This window comes from Calidris pugnax, unplaced genomic scaffold (assembly GCF_001431845.1).
Source record: "Calidris pugnax isolate Ruff unplaced genomic scaffold, ASM143184v1 scaffold141, whole genome shotgun sequence".
Lineage (NCBI taxonomy): Eukaryota > Metazoa > Chordata > Aves > Charadriiformes > Scolopacidae > Calidris > Calidris pugnax.
In genome coordinates this window covers 3,982,293-4,000,131 of record NW_015090902.1, presented here as the reverse complement: position 1 = coordinate 4,000,131, position 17,839 = coordinate 3,982,293, and the positions used below count along the sequence as shown (strand labels likewise).

The 17,839-nt window shown below is 40.6% G+C and overlaps 1 protein-coding gene across 10 annotated transcripts in view; it reads left to right on the top strand.

The window, feature by feature from the left end:
- DLGAP2 (discs, large (Drosophila) homolog-associated protein 2) overlaps positions 1 to 16,794 on the top strand; it is a 409,096-nt gene extending 392,302 nt beyond the window's left edge. For 8 of the 10 annotated variants that reach the window (XM_014948948.1, XM_014948953.1, XM_014948951.1 and 5 more), the window contains 4 exons: positions 2,385 to 2,476; positions 6,878 to 7,030; positions 7,764 to 7,781; positions 9,259 to 9,672. In XM_014948948.1, coding sequence (XP_014804434.1) covers positions 2,385 to 2,476; positions 6,878 to 7,030; positions 7,764 to 7,781; positions 9,259 to 9,477 — 482 coding nt within the window. In that variant the 3' untranslated portion in view covers positions 9,478 to 9,672. Of the gene's footprint in view, positions 1 to 2,384; positions 2,477 to 6,877; positions 7,031 to 7,763; positions 7,782 to 9,258 lie in introns of all 10 variants that reach the window. The other 2 variants (XM_014948944.1, XM_014948945.1) reach the window with 2 other exon arrangements.
- The last annotated feature ends 1,045 nt before the right edge of the window (positions 16,795 to 17,839 follow it).

The following is a 17,839-nucleotide window of genomic DNA, read 5'->3' as shown; positions in this document are numbered from 1 at the left end:
CACTTAATATGGGGGTTGGGGTAACTGTGAGACTCGCTGGAAAACATGAGTCATATAGAGATTCTGTGAAGATCTACGTCTCTGCAGTAGGGCTAAAACCAATGCCCCTTAGTATCTATATTTGAGGTTTGAAATATAAAGTTCAACAGAGGAAACTAAAACTGAACTTTATTCACTATGAGACAAGCACTACAACCATCAGCCCACAGAATCATCCTCACTTTTTCTGCTCAGTAAATAGTTGAACACAGCACGGAACAGGCAATTCCTGCTACAACATGGTTCCCCATCCTAGGAAAGAAGGGATTCTGACTCCACCCTGGGAGTTTGTCTTATGTCCTGAGCTATAGAACACCAAGGGAAAAGGAGGATACAAGGCTGTTTGTCATTTATAAGTCTTTGCCGTTATTAAAAATTATAAAAAGGAAATCCAGGCAATTTGTTTCAGATTAGATGAAACATTTCTTTTTTAATTTATGGGTTTTGTTCAGGTATTTGTATGTTTGTACGTTGTTCAGGCTTTAACACCCAAAACATTACTTTCCATATGTCAATAACTCCACAGAGGAAAGTGAGGGGTTTGGTGATCAAAAACCCCCAACCAATTAAAATGCTTTATTTCATTTGGCTGACAAAAGCCCAGTGAATTACTCATGCAGCCCTGAACCACTTAACCCTTTCACAAATGGTGCTACACAGGACTGATGAATTATGCATATTGCTGTTTAATTTAGTGTTGTGGCACAGCTGTACTGTTTGTTTAACAGAAACTGGAACAGAGCTTGAGAGGCATCGCTCTACATGCATTTAAAGTCACAGAGTTTGTATGTTTCCACAGAACTGGAACCTTCTTCCAAAACTTCCAAATTATCTCTTGCTGCTTCTTGTGGTTAAGCTGATGTTTCACTGGTCTAGAGAAAGCACCATCAAAATGTATTACCTGTTCACAAAATATTTTTTCCACATGCCACTCAGATCTAGCCTATACTTATTCTAAATAACAGCAAAATGTTACACCCTGCCAGAGTTTAATGTTTTCTATATCACAGGCTGCAGATCAGGCCTGCTGTACTATGGTAGCTTCATTCCACCCTCTTCATCTTGTTTGAATTATCAATTTGGTTTCCTCAAATTGAAATAAAGGATGTCAGAGTAATTCCTGTCTCACCCCTGCCCCTACCTCACTCTGTCTTTCCCTTAAGCGTTATTTAAAGATCTGGAAATTTGCTGGATAAACTCAATCTTCCATTGAAACCCCAGCTTATAATGCTTTTTTAAAGTGTTGCTTTTTCAGCATAGAGAAGTGGAAGAAAGGAAGAGGAGGAAAGGAAGTGTAGGAAGGAGGTGTAGGAAAGTATGTACCATACCAAAGTATGGTATTTATTCCAGCAAATGTGGGAGTCCAGGAGGAGTTGGTTTTCTAGGGATAAGCAAGTCAATAGAAAGAAATAGGCATCTCCACGAAGAGATTCAGCTCATCTAAAAATAAGTGCCTAACGTGGCCGAGCCGATGAGCTCAGATTACTGATTATAGAGCATCCAGAAATTTTGATTTAGACAGATGACCCTTGGAAGCAAAGGCAAGTAAAATGAATTTCCTCGGTGCTGATGGACACTGTAAATGGCAAGTCCACTGACAGTGGGGAAAGCCCAACGAACTGTGAGCCTGATCATGAGTCAGCAAAGTCCTGGAGCACCCTCGCTTTGTCTGAAGCTCCTTGCTTAGGTCTTTGTCTATTTTCCTGGGTCGGCAACCTGTACCTCTTATGGAGGTACCAAGACATGTCTCAGAGACGTGATTCCTCTGTGGATCTCATCCTTATGCATTTATATTAACCTTACCCCCAGAATTGACGGGGTAACACAGCTCACTCAGGGATCATCCACGCATTCGGGTGAAGTCATTTGTGATTGCAGAACCAGAAGATATTATCTTAGGTACATGTGAAGCTCTCTTTAGCATCAGAGGCAACAGGCATCTAACTGGTTCTTGAGGCAAGACTATTTCAACAGCTTTCAATTTACACGAGCAAATGTAAATGGGGTGGGGGAGTTGTCATTTACTTTGAAATTTAAGATTGTTCTCAAAAACATATGTATGTATGCCCACTGCAGGAAGCTGTCTATATTCCCTGTTTTTTTTCTACTTCCTTAATTAAATACAGTCTTAGCTGTTCAGAGTTATTAATCTATCATTTGTTATTGCCAAAGAGTAAGGTGCCACAGAGCTTTTCTGTATCTCCATTTTTTTCAAAAATATTTTATGTATATAATAACAAAGAGCAAAACCAAATATTTGCTTCCCTTATAAAATAAACAGTGATTTCAGATACATGTTTTTTTGAGCTCAATTTTGCATTTAAATAAGTTGTCTGTATGCTTAGTCCTAGGTAAGATCCGAAGTGCTGTTGGAAGTGCTCAGCTCCTCATGTCTCAGAAATTCCAGCAATTTTATTGGCTTTGTCAGCAGAATCTGGTAAGTCACCATGTCCGGCCATTCTTCAAGAGTTTAAGGCTATTCATACAAAACATAAATTGAAATGTTAGAATGTAGTACTTTTACTTCAAAAGCAACAACCAAAACAAATGTAGTGCACCAAGACAGAAGCGTTCTGAAATATCATTTTCATGTCTCACATTTTGTCTTACTGTTCTTTTTCTTTTTCTTTTTTTTTTTTTTAACTTAATCCTTAGGTATGGTGTTAGTGCATTTTTTTGTCAAAGCAAACATGTAATGTCAGTAATTTCAGTCTGGCTGCATTTTGTCTTTTCTTTCTTTGCTGTGTTTATTAAAGAAATAAGAAAGGAACAAATGCAAGTTTTCTGAAAACATAAGCTGAGACATAATATTATGGCTTATTTTTGTAATGCCCTAAAATAGTAACTATATTTCTGGTAAGAAATGAGATGTTTTTTGCATTACAGTAAGGGAGAATAGTAAAATTGCAGAATAGCAAAGAATAAGTGATCCAGCTTTCTACCTACCTGAAAATAGGACTGATCTTGGAAATAGGAATATACATAATGTTCTTAAAATTGGATTTCATAATTTGCATTGCCAATTATATATAAGATGTCCTAGGGCTAAAAGAACAGATGCAGTATATTACTTGTGAGAGTTACTGCTATTGTTCTGGAAATTCATTAGAGACTAATTCAATTCTAAATGTTATCTTCATTAATATGACAGCCGCCATCAGTGATATAAACATTGTGGCAAGACAATACTCATCAATAGAAGAACGAAATTCTTCTAGCTATGGCTGGTGCTAGAGCACCTACGTCCTGCCGCTCACTTGAAAGTCAAGCGTAACTTTCACCTTTTGACTATCCCTACCCCTCATATTAAAAACTCTGAATTCTGTTGCGTGCATGAGAGCAGACAAGATCTATATGTCAGGCTAGATGCATTTCTTTACTTCTTAGTATTTGCCACATAAATTTTTAAGGCGAAACATTCATTCTGCGGAGACCTACTTGCTACTCTCCATCCATAAAGTTAGAGATCCAGCATTCCTGAAACTGCAGTCAAATTTTACTGAGAAAGTCATGCCAAAAATGTCCTACCTTCTGATAGAAAATGATAAGATATATGGTCCTCATTAGGAAAGAATCCAATTATCCACTTCAAAGACTCTGTCAAAACAAGAATTTTAATAGCTGTTACAGAATGACAGAGGAAATATGCAAAGTCAGGCAAGCAGGAGATGACCACGTTTGTGGTATCAAATACATCATGTGTGCTCCCTATCTAGTCATTTGTTTCATAGCGAAAGAAGGAAATCTTCATCAATGTCTAAAAGTTTCTCGCTGCAAATTTCAAAGTGCCCTCCATTACCTGATTGATTAAGCTATGCAAACTAAGATTTGGAGAGCCTAACCTCCACTCCACTTCATTTATCTTGAAGTGGGTCCAGCACTTGTGCTCGAGAGCATTACTGTAATAAGGAGCGCAGCTCCTGCTCAGCACAGCCGTCAGCTCTTTGGAAGCACGAGCAATTCATTACTGCAAAGGCAACAGCAGCATGAGGAGGAATCTACAGCTTTGCAGGCAGCACTGGCAAGATTTTATTCTTCTCCTTCTTATTTAGATAATAAACCTTTGAACTCCATAACAGCAGCTGTATCCCACTCTGAAGGTTTAGGCTCTGAATATTCTTTAGCTTCATTAAGTCAGCAATGGGGCTGTGCAGAAAGCAGCAACTGCAGAACTGTACTTTTAGCTCATTCATGTTTTGAGGCTTTTCTTCCTATGCCTAATGACAGAGTTTGTTGTTAAATAGTCACTTAGCGCGTATCCACAGCAGGCTTCCATATGCTCCTAAGGCAGCATCTCAGTGCCCCACGGGAACGCTGCCAGAGAGCAGCCAGATCGTGCATTCCCCGACTTGAAAACATCCAGCACTTATAGGGCTGCCACACAGCAGTTTCTCTAGCAGTCATCAACAACAGTAAGCGTAAATGTAGGGTAAAAGAACAAGGACATTTACGTCTGCCGATTCAAGAGGCAGCAAGGGGTTAGGGAGAGGAATATGCTTACTCAAACTGGAATTGAAGCAGGGAACTCACCCGTCGCCTGTGGACTTTTCTAAAGGGTCATGGCAACTTCAAGGGACACGTTTGATTATGCTCTGGGTTAAGATCTCTTACCAAGGACTCTCACTTAGGGTAAATTTGTAAAAATGTAAGCTTCAATTAAGGTGTTTTTTTTTAAGAATCTGGCTGGCTATCTCCTCCAGTGTACCATTCCTGCTCACTGCTAGGGAAAAGCATCACTGATTAATAACTACTCCCTTCTACATTATTCACATTATCTTTTGCAACACCCTGTTTCTCCTTTGAAGTGTCCTCCTCCATACTCCAGTCAGCACAGATCCTGCTCAGCTCATGAGATCATCGCTCAATATGTCATGGTTGCAGGCAAAAAACAGAGACAGCTCGAGCACGGGTGAGGTGCTTTTTGCTTGCTTTAGGCTTCCTTCAGAAGGAGGGCTGCAAAGCTGAATTCCAAATAAGATACAAATAAATGAGCAGCTTCTCAGAAGAAACAGGTTGAAGCCAATCTTTTCAAAACTTAGTTAGCTGCGATAGTGGTGGTTCATGCCAGCATGTATCCGTGGACTGCGGATCCATCAGCGATAGCAGCAGGAGGCAGCCCTCTTGTGTCCAGACAACGCACCGCACACGCCTGTGCGAGCAGCCACGCTGGAGGCTGTGATCTTCCCAAACACCATGAGCGGTGGGGCAAGGAAAGGTCTAGAAGAGCAATTAGCCTTGATTGAGAAAGCAACGGCATTTCGATGAGTGGCGTCATTTTGTGGATGGTCAGAGGAAACTGGGGAGAGGGACTGAGGAGACGGGGTTGAAGAGAACGGATTGCAATATAAGATGTATTGCTGTGGGACTGTCCCGACAAATTTTACCCAGGGAGTGGGTTCCTGAAGCCTGAGATATGGACCTCTGCAGAGTAACTAATACTGCTGACAGAAATTTTAAATAGTTTTAGAGTAAATTGGTACCTACCCAATTAAGTTTTCAGTGAACGCTAAGTCAGAGTTGTATCATGTTTCCCAGAAGTCTGCTATAATCTGTATGGCCAGCTCTGCCAAGTCCCTCAAGCTCCCTATGAAAAGGAGACTTTCTTCTAATGAAAAGGACTTCTAAGTGGGTAGGCTTTTAGGCTGATTCATGGCCTGGATTCCCAAAGAGCTTTAGGTTTGGAGACAACACACGTAGTTATGCCCAGCTTCAGGCACCTACCCCCACAGTGGCACCTGCAAACCCAAGTTTGAGGAGCAATTCCCAGTGTAAGACCACTAGAAATGTGCAATTTGAGGCAGAAATTCAATAGAAATGCCGACTTATCTCCCAGTTTTCAGGCAACTATGTGGGGTTGCCTTCAATATCTGCAGTGTCTTTGTCCACTAAATTTGTAAAATTCCTTCAGCAGTAACACCAGTGTTTCTCACACAGTAAACTCGTCACTACAGCTTTTTGTCCAGGAAGGGGGAGATCCAGAATCCTTTTGGCTTGGTTTCCACTCCATCTCTCCCAACTCCATTGTGTAGACCATCTTAACTGCTTCTTCCTGCTCTGGAAGGGAAAAGATGTTTCTCCATCATCTTCACAGAGATCTTTAAAAATCAAAACCTATTTCGTTGAAGTGACAAACCTGTCTTCTTGAACTAGTACTGATGCTCGTAGAACATAGGCTTAGGAGTCTGTATTCTACCTTTTTAATGGAATTGACATCAGGCTGATAGTCAAATGAAGGGTTACCTTGCTAAATTGTTACCACCAATGTTTGCCCCATTAAGTCTTGTGCATACAGCACCACTTAATCACAGTACCTGAGGGCAGCGCCTTCCCAGCTCCAGAGCTTGATTTGACTCTCTGGAGAACAAAACCCTACCATCCCCATCAAAATTTTATACCTTATGTATGCATTTGAAAACATCGGACAATGTAAACATGGAATTCAGCATAAGCTGACGGCTTCTGCATGGTATTCTTAGTTTTGCCTTCTAATCAGCTATCATGAATGTAATTTTTAACTAGAAAGACTTCAGGCTGGCTAGAATATGGACCTTTAATAACCAGCAGGCACAGGCTGTCAGCTCGTTACGTGTTAGAAACGCAGGTCAGCACAGCGTATGGTGCTAAGAACTGCCCTTGCCCCAGGGGTTCAGGAAGGCTCAGGTATGACACCCACCTCACTCGTGTCTGGGCTGTGTGGGAGGCCCAGCTTCCCAGCCCCAGCTCCCAGCTGGAACCCACACCTAAGCCTCAGCACGGTCGCAGTGTGATCTGGTGCGATGCCTTTCCTGCCTCAAAGCACATGGGTTTTTATACGTATTCTCTCCTTTGTGCACGACAGGACCCGAGTGCCATGCCGAGACCAACTTCCCAGGACCTAGCAGGTTTCTGGGACTTATTGCAGCTCTCCATTGAAGACGTCAGCATGAAGTTTGATGAACTGCACCAGTTGAAACTCAATGAATGGAAAATAATAGAATCACCTGAAAGGAAGGTAAGCAGACCATGGACAATACCATTTACTCCCCGTTTGTAGTCCTGCGGTCTCCTTATGTTAAATCCAATAGTGAAATACAATAGGTTTCTAACCCTAGAACGTATCTAATTGGCACGGCCCAATTTATAGACGGAAACCTTCATCAGATGTGAGGGTTTTTTTTCTTTTTAACGATGTTGAACTGAACTGTAGAACAAAAATCAAATGGATTTTGCTTAGTCAGTCCACTCCATAACACTTTTGTTCAAATGATTTGGATTCACACGATAAAGGCTAAAACTGAAATATGTACTGATTAATTCAGATGGAGGACAATAGTTCCAAAAAGTTAATCAACATAAACTCAGCACTCTGCTACATTTGGGGCAGCTCAAAACTGAACCCCACAGTGCAGAATCCTGCCTGCACGGCACAACTGATGCCTGCACCTCTGTGCTGGAACTCCACCGCCTGGGAGGCACCCCAGCCACGATGCTTATAAACCAAAGGTGGCAAATTGCCCATGAAAGGAATGTAATTCTGAAACTGCCTTCCCCTTCTAGAGCTCCATCCCTCACCTTGATTATCCCCCCTTCCCTTGCTCATTATTGTGTCAGTCAGATGAAGACAGCATTTGGTTTAAGTCAGTACTGTTGGCCTCAGGTGAATACTTGTTTGGTTTGGGAGGAATTAGGAGGCATTTTGACAACTCTTTCATTTCTTCATGCTCCTCTTGGATTTTAATTTTCAGCCAACTGGTTGGTGGATGGTGAGTTTTCAACTCTTGCTTACTAGTGACAACTGGAAGTAAGAAATTATTATAGTGGCAGCAATAGTGATATTCCTAAGAGGGAAATAACTGAAAGTAAAAAAAAACCAAAACATTAGGATAGGACGATAGGAATGGAGCCCTTCTGTTCCTGGCTGAGAACAGGAAATAGAGAAAGTAAATACTGGAAGAGCTGGGTCTCTTGAGGAATAGCATCTTAGGCTGCTGCAGCTGAGTTGAGAGTGTAGAACTATGTTCTTAAATAACCTTAGTTATTTAGTCTTGGCTAATGCATTGTGGTAGTAGAATCAGAATTAGTTTTGTTTTTTTTTAAACAAAAAAGCAGACAATGAAGAGTCTGAAAACCATAGGTGCATCAGTTCAATTTTTGTATTATTTGAATCCTGCTGTGCATCAAATTAACTGTGTTCTCCATAAGGAACAGCCCATACTCTGGACTAGTACTATTACTTTAAGAAGTGATACAGCAGAAAGATCAATCATAATAGCCATGCTATACATAAGAACTTGTGGATTCTCCATCTTTGGGGCTATTCAGTCCAGTATTCAATATGATGCTGAAAAACCTTCTTTAACTTCTAATTTCAAGTGGGCTTTGAATGGGGATTGTATGAGATCACCCCCAGAGGTTCTTTCCAACCTAAACTATTGTATCATTCTGTGATTCTACGTAATCTTTTTAAGGCCTTTATATGATATTTCTCAGTCTGTAAATGGAGTAAAATATCAATTTCATACTTCAAAACAATCCTTGATTTAAAACCTTTAGAGCAATTTACAGCTACTTTGCAACCAAAATCTACTGACTCTCACTTTATAATTTGATGATTCTTCAATATAATTTTCTTTAAAATGGTCCAGGCTGGCAAGCAGAACAATTAGCCCTGTGTTCTCTCTCTGGTTGGTGCTTGCATGTTTCCATTTAGCAATTCGTAGAGGAGACTAAACTAATGGACATGTATACACAGCTGCTATCTCACATCCAGCTGAGGCGAAACTCAGTATGATTAATTTAATTTAAAAAGCTGTCCTGCTAATATTAGACAGACTTTTCACTTGATCAGACTATACGGATGCGCTGAATTCTTATTGGAGAGCCAGTGTGTGTTTCCGTTTATAATGAATGTAATAATGTGTCAGCTGAAATTAAACAAACTCATATGTGAGTGAGGCGTGCAGGTTGCATGTGCAGGATACCCGCAAGGAAGGTAGAAGGCAGCGTAGTCTTTCTTAAGGCCACCGGAGCGCAGAATTTGTGGCAGCTGCTGAAAGAAGAGGGTTCTGTCAGTGCCCCTAGTGTGGGTAGCTCTTCCGTTAGCCAGCCGGTCGCAGAGCACAAATTGAGCATGCTTGATGTACGTAACCAGTATTCTGCATTTCTTGTCTTCAATTTGCATGCTCCGCTGACGGTACCTTCCGCACGCAGTTCACCCCCGGTTTTAATACCCTGTTGCAGGAAGAAAGGAAGGTTCCTCCTCCTGTACCAAAGAAGCCCCCAAAAGGAAAATTCCCTATCACGAGAGAAAAATCTCTGGACCTACCCGACAGACAGCGACAAGAAGCCAGAAGACGGCTCATGGCTGCCAAGAGAGCAGCCTCTTTCCGGCAGAATTCAGCCACAGAGCGCGCAGACAGCATCGAGATCTATATCCCAGAGGCTCAAACCCGGCTTTAAAGACAGAATGCTGCAGAGTTCCTTTTTTAAACAAAATGCTTGTACAGTTTGTCACTTACCTGGTAATTTTTGTCTCATTCTCTCCACTAAATATGCCCTTGCTGTTGTGTTCTTTGTGCCATAAGCACAGTGGAATGCTTTTGATTTCCTCAGAATTTGCTGAGCTCACCGCAAGAACGACTTCTTTTTGTATTTATTGTCTGACTTACAATCAGCTACAATGGATAGGGCTTGTCAAGACCTGACTTATCCAATATATTCTCAGAGGACAACAAGAAACACCTCTTGAGATGGAACCCAGCTTACTTTTTTTGTTATTTATATTTTTATAAAATGTGTGATAATTAGGGATAAGAATAACAAACTATAAATGGGTGCATCTCACCATTCACTAGAGGCATTAGCTAATCCAAGTAGAAGGTGCTACAAATGTAAAGAGCAGGAAAGAAAGAACCCATTTATCTCTCTGACCTCCAGTTTCTTTTCCTAGAACCCAGCTAACATACTTACCCATGTGCTCTGCCACTCTTCTCATCTTTGTTTCTGCAAAATAACATTAGGCCTCTCATGTCATGTCAAGTTTCTGGAGATGAACAGGGATATCCAGCCACTAAAACTCCAAAGTTCATCAGAAACCAAGAAGCATGCAAGTCTGGTGGTGGTGGGAGTGAATGTCCACTGAGAAACGTTTGCTGTTAAGCAGTATAACAACACCTAAGCAAAATTATAATGCAAGAGGACTTGAGTGATGGGTGAAAGGAAAACGGAAGCCTTAAAAAGTTAGATCTTCTGTAGCAAGATGTGTAAAGAAAAAGTTATACTCGCTCCTTTGGAACACTCATTGCTTTTTTAACGGTTCTTTTACGTGTTAACATTTATTTTATAAACCTTCTCTCTTTCATTTCAAGAGCTGCGCTACATGTAATATTTCAAACTCTCAAAATGTTATATCAATTGAGTTTCCAGGGTATCCTTGAGAAAAAAAAAAAAAAAAATCTTGCTTGTTTAAAATGCCAGTTGTGATGTTGTAAACAGTTTAAGAAATATGAATGTGAGTGGTAAGTATATCTAAGTTTAAATGGTTATGTTAAGGTAAAGGTGAACTGTGGTTTACAGTTGTATTTTTTTTTAGAACTATTTTTCTATGCAGTATCATTTATGGCAAGAATAAGCTTCTTGCTCGCTTCAGATGTAAAAAAAACCCCACAACTCAAGAGATAAGTGATTTCCAGCCATGGAATATAACGAAAATAATATATTTTCAAGCCTCACATTGTCAGAAGAGAGAAGTGGTAACTACCACCGTCAAGAGGCTTTAATTTAAAACAAATTAAGACAGAATTATTCCACTTCACCTACCTTCCAGAGCCAACCAAGCAACCCAGCACTTAGAAGTCTTCAGGTGAAGACGCAATAAGATGAGTAACCCGCAGCCCCCAATTCCGAGGTTTGAGTCCTACTGAACACTACTTTAGGTCAAAACAGCCTGAACCCAGTGAGACAGAGACAGCCCCAACCACCGCGTCCCCTCTTGACCTGCTTTAACAAATGCAATGTATTTAGCCATAGGCAGAACAGCTATTTAATTATACTCGAGCACTTTGGTTCTTCACCTGATGAGCACTTTAAGTCCGAATCCCACGCACCCTGCAGGCTGACAGATGACTGAAAACATGAAATATTGTAGGTTATGCAGATCTGACATTGCTTCGACTCTGTTTTCTTTTCTTTTCTTCTTTTGTTTTTCTTTTTCCTTCTCTTTTTCCTACAGCGTGTAGTATTAAGCATGAGTTCAGTCTTGGGAGCACAGCTATTAAAGCGTGTGTAGCTTCAAGATATGAATCTTTAGAGGTGAAGTTTTGAGAAGTTTCTGTGAGGAGAAAACCCTGTAAATTGAGCCTGATATCTGGTATATACTTTACCAAATAGCCTTAAACTATATTTGGAAGCAAAAACCAAGAAGAATGTATATCCTTCAAAAATGAAAAAAAAAAAAAAAAAAAAAAAAAAAAAAAAAAAAAAAAAAAAAAAAAAAAAAAAAAAAAAAAAAAAAGAATAAATCCCTGAAATATTCTTCTATAGATGAAAACATTATATTTCCCATCCCTCATGTTTTCAAGGCATTTTCTATTAAGGAAAGAGCTGAATCCTGGGTAGTGTACGATATCGATGCTACTTCCTGTATTTGTTGTACTATTTTAAATACAAATACACTTGCAGACATTGGCCTCTTTAGTCTTGAAAACTGCTATCTTATTTAAAGTGGAGCTGCTAATTAAAAATAACCACAAAGAACTAAAGCCAGTGTCTTTCCTGGATTTAAGAAATTTAAAGTAAATGCACACACCCCTATACATATATCTATAGATGGCAGCTGATACTTTATATCTGATTTTCCTGTACACTTCAAGGAGAAATCACACTTGACTTACTCGCTTGAAAGCCCCCACCTGCAGGAGCAGATCATGCGATTAAGACAAGTTTTAATTAATCTTGACAGTAATCAGACTTTATAAAGATAAATTGTAAAAACAATAGATTACAGATAAGCTTAGATCCCAGCTGACTTGTAACGCTGATTTGGAGCAGTCCGTGTAAGTCTTTAATTTTAGAATCATATTTTGATAGGTTTTGATACGTTAAAATTTTATTGGATGTTCTCAGGCCAAAAAAAAGGCCTGTGTGAATGACGCCAACCCTGTATTTTACATTTCCCAGGCCATTATGATAAAATGTTCAATACAAGCTTGGGATAGTTATGATTTCTGTTTGTTCCACCTTTGTTCAAAAAAAAAAAAAAAACAAAAAAAGGAATCAAAAGTAAACTAGATGCCTACTGAAAAATCTGATAATATGTTATCTGTGCATGTTACATTTCAAAGTGCAATATATATAAATTTTTGTACAGGTAACATTCTATCATTTAAAGGCAAACAAGCCATTTCTATTTACATATTGTACATCTGGTTAGTTTAGAAAAATAACATTATGCTTATCATACTTGTGTTGCAAATAAATCAAAGTCAAATTGCTTTAGTCCCTGACATGAGAAACACAGCATGTGGTATTTTAATAAACATGTACACAGATCAATTGTAATCTGACCCCCCATCATAAAAACAAAATTCAGTTACAAAACCAACGTAGGAGGAACATAAATAAACATAAAGATAGGAAGTGGAATGCTTTCTACTTAGAGACATCATGGTGTAGACCCACAAAGTACAGCTAGATAGCAAAATAGTCTAGTGTTCAGTTGAATACTAATTGGACTAATACTTATTTTAGCGGATGAAAATTATAGAAAATCTCCATTCATTTCTTCGCTGCCTGTAAAACACAAGTATAATAAACAGAATTCTGAAAATATAAATGAAGAAAAAGATCTGACTGGTAAAATTGTTGATATTCACCATACTTATTTTTGCTTTGTATATTTTTTTTAGATTTTAAATTCTCTGTAAATTGGTGAAGTACATTATGAAGTGTTTTATTATTTTATGCTGACCTGATTAGAATGGCCTTTGGCAGCGTGCAAAGATTAATAATGTTGTACGGTTTAATACCAAAAAATGACATTTTAATTCTTGCTTAAACCTTGTCACAATGTTGAATTTGAGATCAATCAGGGAGGAATTAAAGCGTGCATAGGAAGGTGTGTGGATTTCATATATATATATATATATTAAAAAAATACATTTCATATAATAGAAATTATTTGTTTTAAAATAAGCCCATGTCCTGCTGTATCAGTAAACTAGTATTCTAGTTTCATCTTCTTCAGCTCTGCATCTAGTTTCAAGTGAGGGAATGTTTGGTCATTGGGTGTTTTTGCAAGGAAAAGTAACTGCCACATGCTGATGTGCCACACGTGACCTCGCGTCTCCTTGTGCCCTGCTGGAGCGGTGCCCTCGAGAGGCTCCTGGCCCCGTGGCACCCTCGGCCAGGTCCTCACCACACAGGTCCACCCTGGCTCCCCTGCGCCCAGAGCGACAAGCCTCCAGGTCAGCCCATCTCAGCCTTGAGCCTGCCCTGCATGGTGGGTCAGTGGGTTTGATGTCCTCCTCGGCGCTGGTGGCAGGTTGACCCATCAGGTGTTGGTTTGCAGGTGTTAATTGGAGATCTGAAGTTGGTCTGGCAGCTCCAGGTGTGGAGCTGTGCCTGCTGAAAAGCTGTGAAATCCTGCGTGGCAGGAGCCTCAGTGTTGGACAGAGAGCTTACATGGACCATGAAGCATCGTTACTGCCGTTACTGTTCCCTGGGTATCTTATGGTGTAGTGGCACCACTGGCAAACTGTGTTGGAGGTGAGGAATATCAGCACACCCCTTGATGGCTAGAGAGGTGCTCCCTGGTGTGGGACAGGTTGACACTTAGGTTTCTATAGTGCCTTTCATCCAGAAGGATCTCCAAGCACTTTACCAGCCGACGCACCGACTCCAGGCTGGGCTGCAGCTGGGGCAGGTCACCCTGCCCACAGCCTGGTGAGCCAGCACGGCAGGATGCCGGGGGCTCTCCTGCCCGTCCCCACGCTGCCCAAGGAGTTTCCTTCCACACCACCCTCCCAGCAGCCAGGAAGACCCTTGTGGTCCAAGCCTGTGCTGAAGGAGAAGCGAAGACTCGCAGAACCAAGGGAAGAGCCCAGCAAAGCAGAGGTGAGGGCAATGCTCACACCGCCCCTTCCAGGGTGTAGACAGGGACAAAGCAGCAAATTAAGCTTCCAAAACAATCTCTGCTTAAACAGCAGTTCACAACGATGGCAGCGAGGGTCCCCGCCGTGGAGGGCAGGAGAGCCCTGGCCAGCGGCAGGCGTGGGAGCTGATGGCACCCGCGGCCGAGCCCTCTTGGCCAGGGATCTCAGCAAGTGTCTCCTTCTCAACTGCATCCTCCCGCCGCCTTCTTCATGGGAGAGACCCACGAGGGGCACGAGCTGCACCAGCTGCCTTCCCCTGCGGCACAACTGCCCAGCGCCCTCTTCTCCCCCCAGCCTGCCCTCCAGCCATGCCACCGCCGGGGACAGGGTGGGCCATGGCACTAAGGCATCAGGATTCAGCTGGGGTTTGGGCAGCTGCTCCTCACTGGGGCTCAGCTCTAACCACGAGGGTTCTGTCTAGGGCAGAGCAATGGGGATGCCTCCCTCTGCACGGGCAGGATCGGCAGGCAGCCAGTTCACACTGCAGGTAACAGAAAGAGGCTCTATGCATCCAAATGTATACATCAAACAATTTTTTGATGCCATGGTCCGTGGCAGTTGGTCCCAGGAACCACAGTCAATGCTCGGTTCCCGCAGAGCGTGGCAGTTCCTCGCAGCGCTGGTCACTGCCTGGTGCAGCCCCACAGCCCCTCTGCAGCCAGTCACCACCACCACCTCCAGGGACCATCTTGTGGGAACAGCCGTTTTATGGCCTGCTCATATGCATACACAGACTCCTGGCAGGAATTAAAGCCCTCTCTATACACAGAAACCGCTTAGTTTATCTCTGAAATGCAGCTACCTCTATGGTGTAGCACTGCAGCTGTTTAACTACATAATAGGCTGTTCAGGACAGCAACTATAAAACCAAAATTGAAATGGAAACTTACCCAAAAGAGAATTTGGCCAGCATATTGAGGCTGATTCAGCTCCTCTTAGCAAAATAAAATTCTAATAGCTGCACGAGGCCATGGCATTCATTATATCTAAAAACCATATTCCAGATCCCTTCTCCTGAAATGCCTCTCGCATTTCACAAGTGAAGAAGATCACAGAAGAATGTGATCATGTTCACGGTCCCACCTTCCCACACATGCCTGTTTCTCCCATTACCCTTCCCTGCTGAAACGGAACTGGGCTTTTGAAGTCAGATCATAGATAATGTAAATTAGTATGTCTACACGCTTGCTCTTTAACTGAGCAAACACAGAACAGTTTTCATCAGCTGGCAATTTAATTCTCTATTTTATTAAGGCCAAATTGTTATTTTTCTAAATTGGTTTTGTTGGGCAGGATTTTTTACTTCTCTAGTACAAACCCATGAATATTTTCACCTAAGCTTAAACAAGGGGGAGGCTTATTTGAAGATGTGGTCATTATTCACCAAAACAGCCTGTTATTGAGGATTATTCTTCTCCTTCCCTTTTTTTTTCTCTTTCATTCAGCACAGCGTTTCCCATTCCTAAAGCTAAACCCTCATGCAAGTTTCTTATTTGTGAGACGAATTATTGCAAAGCTTCGGGCTAAGTTCTGCTCTCGGTTGTACTGGAATCAATGCAAAGAAACGGGTATCAGAAAGAAATGTCAGATTCAGATCAGCATAATTCAGATCAGCATCTGACTCAGCAAGTCCTGCTGAGGTAGGGAGGAGTTAGCAAGAACGCAATTACTTTGTAGGATCTAGTTCTTCCTTCCAGGGTAGTCCCAGTCAAGCGGAGGGCTTGGTATTGGGTTCAAGTCTCTGACAAAGAAATATTAGCTTTGTTTATAATTACCTGTGGAATCCACATGCTTGTATCCATGCTTTGATTTACCCTTTGGAGGTTTAATACTATGGCCATCTCATTTTAAAAGGGCTCGGCACGTATGTATTCCTTAGTTCAATTTATATATTAATTTCCTGAATTAAGAAAAGTTCCCTTTCAAGTAGCCTGACTTATACTGCTCTAGAACTGTTCTTTCCTGAAGAAAAGCCACTATGACTGTGCAGGATTTTCTGTGCAGAGATGAAACTCATACTTTCATTTACCATGTGACATGCCAAAATAATCAAGTGTGGCCTAAGGACTAAATTAAATGCCTCCTATAGAATTTCAAGGAATGTTAGAACCAGGAAACTAGCTGTTTAGTTATCATTAAAAGTATATATAAATATATATAAATATATATATACATAAGAAATCATATCAACAATGAGGATGAACTGAGTGCCAAATATTCACCATCTGTACAAAGCTACACTTCACTAGAATTAAACTATTTTATGTAATTCTCTTTCTCATGCTTTTATGGTTCTTTTGATAAATTCTATTTAGTAGCATGCAGGATACCTAAATTGAATGTACAGTATGTTGTTTCATTGCTACAATAATTTCTTGCTTCTCAGTAATATCTTCTTTACCAGAATGTTATTTGTTACTTTGAAGACATATTTGAGAATTGTTTTATTATTGAGTTATTCTTTTTTCATGACTCTCTACTCACCTCCAGTTGATTGTAAGAAAATGTGCTTCACTATTTTGCCCCATGGCTCTTTTATGAAGCTGCCTCTTTCAATTGGTTTATGTATTGTTTATGTTCATCTCCTGTAAATAATTCTGCAATTAAATTTTTTGAGAAAACTAGAGTACACTCTTTATTACATTTTAAATTTTGCATTAGTTTAAAATATGCTTTTCCAATAAGACAATTTGTAGACCACACTAAATTATTACTATAGACATACAGCCTTTTGAGTGTCAGGAAATTAATTTTCAATAACATGATTTTGATAGGGTTTTATCTGAATTTAAAGGAAGACACATTTAAAATCTGGAGGAATTTGGCAAATGCCAGAATCAGCTATGCAATGCTATCGATGTGGTTTGATTTATAGTCATTAATACTATAGGTATAGAATATCATGCACTGATTTTGAATCAGACCTTTGTGTGCCATTAACAGAAAGAATAATAGTCTCTTTTGCATGTAAAATTTGAATTATTTGTAAACAGTCGTTATTGGGCAGAAGTAACTGAAAGAATTTGGTTTAGAAAGGGGAACCCTGGAGCGTATCTGTGTGTCTTTTGCTGCTTGCAACAGAATAGCCAAGGAGGACTTTTAGTCCACTTTATGTTTTTTAGTTCCTTCCAAGGCAGACAAGACTCCTTCTGGGAATGGCTTTAGCATCTCAGCAGAAAATTTGACCAATACTTTGCATTGGCCACATTTCTTGATAAGATAGAAGCCACAGTTGGCATGAAGATGTGTGGAGTCTCTGAGTCTAAATAAAGGAGGTACCAGAAATACTATGACACATATGAATTTATTTGGCATAGAAAAGTGCTTAGTTGCTTGAATCATTGGACTTTTATTGCTCATTCATTATGTATACTATCATAACAATTTGGAGGCCTAGCTGTGGACCAAGACAACATTATATTCAAAATGAAAAGATTTCCCTTAATGCAAAGAGTTTACAACTCAACCATTAGATGAGCAGCAACAGGTAGGCAGATACAGGAGAGAATCCGAGGGAAAAATTGAGATGCCATTAATTAAAATGAAGAGCGGTGGCTGCAGCATTCCAGCAGCCCATCAGTTGTCAATTGTTTCATAGCCATCAGAAAAAGAGAGGATAATGAAGTGGGTTGGAAGACACCCTCAGGGATCTCTTCCCAAGCAGGGAGGGA